At 45.7% G+C, this 9,905-nt stretch overlaps 1 protein-coding gene across 1 annotated transcript; it reads right to left on the bottom strand.

Moving 5' to 3' along the window:
* Positions 1–7,767: 7,767 nt before the first annotated feature.
* Positions 7,768–9,905, bottom strand: LOC146390373 (tripartite motif-containing protein 16-like). The gene has a single exon (XM_084923426.1). The coding sequence runs from the start codon at positions 9,888–9,890 to the stop codon at positions 8,220–8,222; it is 1,671 nt and encodes a 556-aa protein (XP_084779552.1). The 5' UTR covers positions 9,891–9,905; the 3' UTR covers positions 7,768–8,219.

Here is a 9,905-nt window from a genome sequence, read left to right on the forward strand (position 1 = left end):
ATTTATTTTACCAAGTGGATCATCATGGCCTTGCCATATTGGTCCATTTGATTGACCTTTATTATAATTATGAATTTATTTTATTTTGGGTTGCTACAAACGGGACAGACGTGACTGGGGGATAGGACAGGGAAAAAGAATGAAAGAAAGAGAGGGAGAGAAAGAAAACCAAAGGGGAGAAAAGACGGTGAGAAGGGGGGGAAGAAAGGAAAAAACAAACAAACAAAAGACCTGGATCACCTGTATGGAGAAAAAAAAAAACAGAAGAGAAAGCAAACAACAAAGAGCAACATAATAAAAACAGCACCATCACAATAAACTAGCTAGCAGTAGATAACAGTAGATACTAAATAATAAACGATATTGTGCAGCACGCAAGATAGACAGCGCACAATGTGCTTTGAGGCAGCAGCCAAGAAAGGTGTAGTCCGCGTCTGTGAACACCCGTGTGTACACCTGTGTGCATACCTGTGTGGATCAGCATGCTTGTATTCCAAAGGTTTCTCCATGTAACGATCTGCTAGGGAGTGTGGGGAGCCATAGCCCCGTCCACCAGGGTATGAAGCAGGTATGGAGGAGATCCAGGCCCCAGATATCCAGAGGCCCCAGAGTACAAGGACCCGAGGAGGACCACCAAAGGGGGGGGGGAACCGTGCCACCCTCCTGGGAAGAGCTGAGTAGAGCCCCAGACGAGAGGTCACCCCGCAGCTACGGAGCAGAGGCCAGAGGGGGTTGCAGCGGCGTGCCCGCGGGCTCTGCCGGCAGCCAGCTGTGCCAGAGAGGACCGAGCTTCAGGCCCAGAGGCCAGAGGCCTGAGGGCATCCCACCCCCCGGAAGGAGCCCAGCCGGGCCACAGGCGCCCGGCCCCGCCAATCGGCCACCAGGAGTGAGCCGGTACATGCATGAGCGCCCAGCCCCGGACGACAAGGACCACCAACACACCAACGTCTGAGGGCATCAGCCACCGGCAGGGAGTGTGGTGAGGGAAGATAGGCCTCCGTACTTTAGAGGGCCTGAGATGTACCCAGAGAGGTTGAGTCTAAGACCCAACCTGACATATAGACACAGACGAACAGGCGCACGCGGACACAAACGTGCATTCCCACCCCCATATGCACAACCAAATACTCGGTACTCACCCAACGTGTAGACAGACAAAAATAGACACTGCACAGACAGTCGCACTCCCCAAACATACTCTATATCCCAGGTCCAGGTACCCCCGCCCCCAGAGGGGCAAGCCGCACCTAGACCCAGGAGATGTAACCCTTCTCTCTGGGGTGGAGGCAAGCGGACCACCTCCTTATCTGCAGTAGCAGGGAGGCCCCGCATCCCAGACCCCAGTCTGACGGCCAGCACCTCCTCCCAGCCCCCCAGCCCTGACGGCTAACAGAACCGGGGTGAGTGAAGACCTCAAACCTCCCTACGCCCGCTCATATGTAGTGTTGCTGTGTGCTGTTCTAAAGTGCATTTAAAACTCAGGAGAGCATGGTTCCTGCTTCCTATCAGAGAGCAGCACGGCTCCTCCCGAAAACCCTTAGTGTCTAAATGCATTTAAAATTGAGGGTAGGGCACCAGCGCCAGAGGTGGGTTGGAGTACAACGACCATCCTCTGGATGCTGTAAAACGTGCCCACCCCCAAGGCCCTATATGTATGTGTTATGTGAGAGTGTGAGTAATGTGGATGTCTAGGTTGCAGAATAAAATTGAGGCACAGGCGGCCAGAAGGGGACAGAGGGGGAGTGCCTCCCCTGCACCCTGGTGACATACCTGCACCCCAAGCCCTGCGTGTGTGGGTGGGTGTGGTAGAGCGGGAATAGGGAGGCAGCTGAGGATGGGGAGGGAAGAAAGGGAGGGGCAAGCGGCCCCTCCCTGGGGCCAGCTCCCCCGCTGACCCCAGTAGGCACCCCCACGCTCTGGAACCCACCAGGGCAAGGGGACCCAGGCCCATCCGGACCGGGGCCCGCAGCAGCAGCACCGCCCAGCCCCACAGAGTCCGGGGCAGCCCACCCGACTCCACCTGCAAAGAGACCACCTGCAAAGATATAACAACCTCCCCACCAGTTAGAGAGCCCCCTAGTTGGGCCGATGCACCAGAGGTCCCCTGCACTGGGGCTGAGTCCCCCTGCACCCACCCGCCCACTGCTCCGGCGACACAACAGCCAGGACCCAAGCCCCCAAGGCCCGGCCAGCACCCCAGACCGGGGGGCGGAGCACCCCCAGACCCCCAAGCCTCCACGCCCGTCCCGGACCCCCCCAGGGGCAGCCAGGCTACCAGGCCAGTAACCAACGTCCGCCAGCACAGACCCTCCCCCATCTCCGCTGTACGCAGCCACCAGGAAAACACCATCCAAGAGCCCCAGAGCTTCTAACCAGGTCATGGCCACAGCCCCCAGGTTAGGCCCTCCAGGGAAACGTCCCTAGGGACTCCCCAGACGCCCTAAGGCCGTCCCTACCCCCACATCAACCACAATAGCGAAGGCAGGACCAAACCATGACCCCCCACCCCCACTAGGTGATGAAGCCGATCAAAGGAGCCCAAAGGGATTGATCAAATGTGATGGCAGAGGTTGTATCAAGACTAATGTGATCTATTAGATGGTTTTTATATTGGTTAGAATTAAGATTATTTTTATTTTTCCAGTTAATGAGGACCATTTTCTTGGCAATGCATAGGGCCGTAAAAACAACGTGGGCTGTGTTTATTTCTGCAGTGACCTCATCCAAGTTGCCCAGCAAGCTTACTAAAGGGGAGGCTGGAATGTTACATTTAAGACACTTTGATAAGTCTTCACATATCTCACGCCAAAATTTCTGAACTGGTGGACAGAACCAAAGAGCGTGGATGTAATTGTCCGGTGTATTTGCTGTGCAGTGTGAGCAGTTGTTGGAAGGCGTATAGCCCATCTTGAACATCCTATGACCAGTATAGTGCACTCTGTGTAATATTTTGTATTGTATTAATTGCAAACTGGGATTTCTGATCCATTGAAAGGTTTTTAAGCATATCTGAGACCAAAGGTTTGGGTCTAAGTTGATTGATAAATCTGCTTCCCATTTTGCAATAGGAAGGGATATTGATTCATCTATTTTAGAAAGTGTTCTGTATATTTTAGACAATAATTTGGGGGGTTTTAGACTAAGAAATTGTACCACACTTGGTGGTGTTTGTAATTCAGCTTCACTGGGATTAAATTTCTTTTTTACTATGGATTTAATTTGTTGATATTCCAAAAATCGTTTCTTGTTGATCCCATATTGTATAACTAGTCTGTCAAACGAAATAAAGTCTGTTCCTTCCAATATATGTTCCAAGTATTTAATTCCTTTGCAACTCCAATCTGAAAAGTTTATCATATTATTGTTTTGTAATATGTCCGGGTTGTTCCAGATAGGTGTACGTTTGCATGGGATTAATGAAGACTCTGTCATTTTTAGAAACTCCCACCATGCTGTCAGAGAAGAGCTAATATTGATGCTTTTAAAGCATTCATGTCGTTTGATGTTTGAGCTGATAAATGGTAGGTCTGAAATTTCTAGGTTATTACATAGTGCCTGTTCTACATCTATCCAAGGTTCATCTAAGAGGGTGTGTTTAAACCATCTAGAGATGAACTGAAGCCTGTTGGCTAAAAAATAGTGATTAAAGTTAGGCAGATCTAATCCTCCTTTATCCTTGGTCCTTTGTAGTGTTTTTAAGCTGATACGTGGGGGTTTATCTTTCCAAAGGAATTTAGAAATGTACGAGTCTAGAGATCTGAACCAATCTTGTGATGGCTTATTTGGGATCATTGAAAATAAATAGTTTATTTTTGGCAAGATCATCATTTTTATAGCGGCGACCCTTCCCATGAGTGATATGGGTAAAGATTTCCATCTAGCCAGGTCGCCTTCTACTGTCTTTAAAAGTGGGATGTGGTTTAATTTAGTTAATTCTGAAAGTTTAGGAGAGACATTAATACCTAAATATTTTATATTTCCACATTGCAGTGGGGAAGGAGAAGAATTATGGAAGGAGCAATTAATCGGAAGAACTGTTGATTTCGACCAGTTAATTGAATAATCTGAGACACTTGAGAAGGAACTTATCAATGCAATTACCCCAGAGATATTGGTTTGTGAGTTTTGGAGAAAAAGTAACACATCATCTGCATAAAGGCTGATTTTATGTTCTATATTCTTACATTTTATGCCCTTAATTGTTGTAGCCTGTCTAATTGCTGCTGCTAATGGCTCAATAAAAATTGCAAACAGTGAAGGGGAGAGTGGGCATCCCTGTCTGGTGCCCCTCAGAAGAGAGAAGCGGGAGGATGTTTGGTCATTTGTTCTGACACAAGCTGTTGGGGAGTTATATAATATTTTTAACCAGTTTATGAAAGAGGGTCCAAAACCAAATTTATGTAAAGTTGCAAATAGAAATTTCCAGTTAACTCTGTCAAATGCTTTTTCTGCATCTAAAGAAAATATTATGGTTTCAGTGTTTTTACTGCATGAGTAGTCTATTAAATTAAGTAATCTACGTGTATTTGTTGATGAGTGCCTACCTTTTATAAAACCAGTTTGGTCAGGATGAATTAAAAGGGGGGTTATTTTCTCTAATCTCTTTGAGAGAGCTTTGCAGATTATTTTAAGGTCTACATTAATAAGGGATATTGGACGATAGCTTGAGGGATATACAGGGTCTTTGCCTGGTTTTTGTAAGAGACTGATATTTGCAGAGTTCATATTTGATGGTAGTCTACCATTTTCTTTGATTTCCTGCAACATCCTGTGAAAAACTGGTGCCAGAATTGTCCAGAATTCTTTGTAAAAATCTGTTGGAAAACCATCTGGACCTGGAGCCTTATTATTGGGCATACTTATCAGAGCTTCCTGGAGTTCACCTGGCGTCAGTGGCGAATCCAGTGCCATTGCTTGGGTGTCTAATAATTTTGGAAGAGTTATGTTGTCAAGAAATTGATCAATTTCGTTTTTAGATGGGTTTATTTGTGGTGTATATAAAGTTTCATAGAAATCCCTAAAAATGTTATTTATTTTTTTAGGATCATATATTGTATTCCCAGATAAATCTTTAACAGCACATATAGTTGTTTTTTCTTTATTGATTTTTAACTGGTTAGCAAGAAATTGTCCGGATTTGTTACCGTGTTCATAATTTTGCAGGCGAAGTCTTTGTACTAAGAATTTAGTCTTTTTATTAATAATTTCATTTAATTCTAGTTTTGTCTTGCGTATTTTGTTTAATATTTCTTGATCTTGGTGTGACACATAGGCTTTTTCTAAGGATTTGATGTTTTTCTCTAGTTCCTGAATTTTTTTGTTTTCTTCTTTCTTCTTATGTGATGAGAAAGAGATTATTTTACCTCTCATCACGGCTTTCCCTGCTTCCCAGAGGACAGATGCTGATGTTCCAGGAATGTCATTAAAGCCTAAATATAGAGTCCATTCTTTTTTAAAGTATTTGATAAACTCTTCATCTTTGAGCAGTGATGTATTAAATCTCCAGTTTTTTCTTGGTGTAGTATTATTCATCTGTATTAGTGTTAAAGATACAGGAGCAGATTTTCGCCTTAAGAAACATCATTGAACAGTGCATCGAGTACCGGCAACAACTCGCCATCAATTTCGTCGATTCAAGAAGGCCTTCGATAGCATCCACCGTGATTCTCTTTGGCAGATCCTGCGCTTGTACGGTGTCCCTACCATCTTCCTCAACATCTTCAAGGACCTGTACTTGCGATCGTGCTTTTGCGTTAAAACCGGAAATGGCCACACCGACTTCTTCAAGAACACCACCGGCATCAGGCAGGGCTGCATCCTGTCACCACAGCTTTTTCTCGTTGCCCTCGACTACGTCATGCGGCGAGCTGGTGCCCGTATAGGAGCTGGCATCCATTGGTCTGATCAAGACCGTCTTGGCGACCTCGATTTCGCTGACGATATCGCCCTACTCGAGGAAGACGAGCTGAAGCTACAGCAAGGAACGACCGATCTAAGACAAGAAGCCGGCAAGATTGGCCTGAGGAGCTCTGAAAAGTCGCAGATCATGCACGTCAGCTCCAAGGACCCATGACGGGGGATCTACATCGGGACACAGCAGCTAGAAGAAGTGAAGAAATTCCCCTACCTCGGTAGCGTGATTTCCCATGACAGCGATGCGGAGGTGGATGTCAAATGCCGCACTGGAAAGGTGGCTGCAGTATTTCGGAGGATGAACAAGATCTGGTCCTCCCCGACCATCTCCCTCAAGATCAAACTCCACTTGCTTAATTCGATCTTGATCCCAACCGCCATTTATGCCAGCGAGACTTGAAAGGTGTCGGCCTGCATCAACACCAAGCTCGACGTCTTTCAGCAGCAATGCCTTCGCCGGATTCTGTAGATCCGCTACACCGAGCACATCACCAACGAGGAGGTCTTGCGAAGGAGTGGCACGGTCAAACTTCACAACATCGTTGCAGGCCAAAGACTCCGACTGGCCGGCCATATCCTCCGCATGGATGACGGACGGATTCCAAAAACAGAGATGCGCTTGCAACCCCTGGGCATTAAAAGACCATGAGGATGTCCCCGTAACACCTGGCAAAGGTCATTCCATCAAGACCTAAAGACATCAAATATATTGTTGGAAGAAGCTGAAGCCCAGGCACAAGATCAAGCCTGGTGGCATTCGTTTGCCGCCCGATATGTCAACATAAGGCATGGGAGGATCTAAGTAAGTAAGTAATTTACCCACCCCAAGTCTCCTGAAGCCTGGGTGGTTGGTATTTGTCCTGAGATTGTCTTCAGGCTGTTCCAAACCCCTCTGATGTTGTCCTGTTACAGCTGCTCTTCCATCTTCCTCCTGTAGTTTTCCTTCCCTTGCCTTATCTTCCATTTCAGCTTCTTCTGGACAACTCTTAGCTCCTGTTTGTCTTCAGATCTAAAGACTCTCTTCTTCTCCTTGATGAGAGAGCCTTTATTTCAGGATTTATCCATGGCTTGTTGTTAGAAAAACATAATTCCTTTATGATGGGTACGGTGTTGTCCACACAGAAGTTCATGTAATTCGTAATGCAGTCTGTGATGCTGTTGAGGTCATCCTCCAAAAGGCTGCAGAGGTTAGAATAGAATAGAATAGAATAATCCTTTAATTGTCCCACAAGGGGAAATTTGGTAGGTTGTCCCACACAGTGGAAAGGAAACAGTCCCTCAGGGCCTCTTCAGTCTCTGCCGACAATTTCCTTACTGTGCGTTTCACAACTGGTTCTCTGTGTACTAGAGGTTTATACACAGGCTGGAGATGAACAAGGTTGTGATCTGAGCCCCCCAGGGGAGGAAGAGATGATGAGCTGTATGCCTCCTTGGTGTTAGCATACAATAAGTCCAATGTTTTATTGTCTCTGGTGAGGCAGGTGACATACTGGATGAAGGTCGGGAGAGTGGAGGACAGGGAGTGAATGGGAGTGCGAATGGTTGTCTATGTGTTAGCCCTGCGACAGATTGTACAGGGTGTACCCCGCCGCTCTCCCCAAGACAGCTGGAATAGGCTGCAGTGACCCTGAAAATGATGAGCAGAAGTGAGTGAATGGATTTAAATAATAATAATAATAATATAAATGATCGAGTATGACCAAACTTTTCATATGAAAAATGACATTAAGTGTGGTCACTTTTCATATGAAAAATGACATTAAGTGTGGTCACTCTAGATACAAGAATATAATATCAAAAACCTCAAGGATTCAAAGTTTTATTAAATTGTAAAAGTTCAAAACTCAAAGGCATTAAGTTTACAGTCATATATGATCAGGAAAATCAACAATCTTCACATTTCAGAAACTGGAACCAACTTTAAATGTGATTAAAATAATTATAAAACAATCAATTCTCTAATCATTGACTAACTGATGAATCACTGCAGCTCCAATATATTTTTGCATTTGACAACCCACTACAGCAACTACAGAATAAAACCACTAACCAGACTGATGACAGATTTCAAACATGCTGAATATGAAGAGTAGTATCATTTAAACTCACATGATTATCAGCCATAAGAACAAATTCAGATTTATATTGATGTAAGGTATATAAATGTAAGTACAGTTTGAATCAGTGCAATATTATTTTCACACATCAATAGACCACTGAACTTCTAAGCTTCTAAAATGTAAAGCCTCATTTTGAAACTACACAAGTACATATAATGGTCAGGGATCAACATGAACCTGTCTTCTCTATTTGAATTTAATCAACTCTGCAGTGGCTCCATCTTTCCAAGTCCAAAGTCCAGCATAGAGCGGCTGAGTGAATGTGGTCTGGACTCTGTGGAGGAGAGTCATGGTTTCAGAGACGCTGTAGAAAGACAGAATACCTGCTCTGTGATCCAGGTACACTCCTACTCTGGAGGACCGAGGACCTGAGAGGACAGTTTGGACATCGTTGTGCACAAATATATATCTGTTTGTGTCACAATATAATGCCCAAGATTTGTCATTGTTTCCAAATAAACATTCATTGCCCAACCCTGTTCTGCTGATATTCTTGTATGCGGCTGCTACACGAACTGCTCCCCCTCTCCACTCCACCTCCCAGTAACAACGCCCAGTCAGACTCTCTCTACTCAGGACCTGATAACATTCAGTGAATTTGTCTCGATGATAATAAGACTGTTTGAACATCATAAATGTTACTTTTCTGTTCCCATCAGATAATAACAGATGTGTGTTTGCTGTGTTTGGATCCAGTGTGATTTCACATGAACATTTTAAGAATTCAGCTCTGGTCTTTGGCTCTGTTGGTGACAGTAAAACATCCACTTCAGTGACTGTCAGTGAGATGTTTGTCCATTCCTCTCTCAGAATGTCCTGTAGTTTATCTCTGGTCTCTGACACAGCTGCTGCCACATCCTCAAAGTACCTCAGAGGACGGAATTTGATGCTGGATGAGTGTGTAGACTCACTGAGTGCTGACAGTGAGGGGTAGTTGTGTAGAAACTGGTTGTGATCCTCTGTGTGTGAGAGCTGCTCCAGCTCGCCGTCTTTCCTCTTCAGCTCAGCGATCTCCTGCTCCTGCTTCTCCTGAAGCTCTTTGACTCGACTCACTTCAGTTTCCTGCTGGGATCTGACCTGCTGCTTCACATCAGAGCTTCTTTTCTGGATGAGACGGATCAGCTCAGTGAACATCTTCTCACTGTCCTCCACTGCTTTATCAGCAGAGCCATTGATGGCCTCCACCTCCTGTCGAAGCAGCTTCACATCTTTCTCTCGCTCCTGGATTCTCTGCTGGATGTTTAGTCGTCTCACCTTGAGCTCCTTCTGCTTCTCAGTCCTTTCTGCTGCAACTGGGACTGTTTCGTGGCCTTTATGTTCATCCATCAGGCAGAGATAACAGATACTCTGCTGATCAGTACGACAGAAAATCTTCATCACCTCATCATGACGAGAGCAGATGTTCTCCTGGAGCTTCTTGGAGGGGGCCACCAGCTTGTGTTTCTTTAATGGCGCTACATCATAGTGAGGTTGGAGGTGTTTCTCACAGTAAGAGGCCAGACAGACCAAACAGGACTTGATAGCTTTCAGCTTCCTCCCAGTGCAGAAATCACAGGCCACATCTTCAGGTCCAGCATAGCAGTGATCAGCTGGAGCAGCTTGGAGTCCAGTCTTCTTCAGCTGCTCCACTAAAGCTGCTAACATGGTGTTTTTCTCCAGGACAGGCCTCGGTGTGAAAGTCTTCCTGCACTGAGGGCAGCTGTGGATTCCCTTCCTGTCCTCTTCATCAAAGTGGGTTTTAATACAGTTCCTGCAGTAGCTGTGTCCACAGGTTGTAGTCACCGGATCCTTCAGTAGATCCAAACAGATGGAACAAGAGAAAGTTTCTCGGTCCAGCTGAACTCCTTTCTGTGCCATTTCTCCTCTCAGTGT

The sequence above is a fragment of the Perissodus microlepis genome, chromosome 3 (genome assembly GCF_051167445.1).
Source record: "Perissodus microlepis isolate ML-2025 ecotype Zambia chromosome 3, ASM5116744v1, whole genome shotgun sequence".
Lineage (NCBI taxonomy): Eukaryota > Metazoa > Chordata > Actinopteri > Cichliformes > Cichlidae > Perissodus > Perissodus microlepis.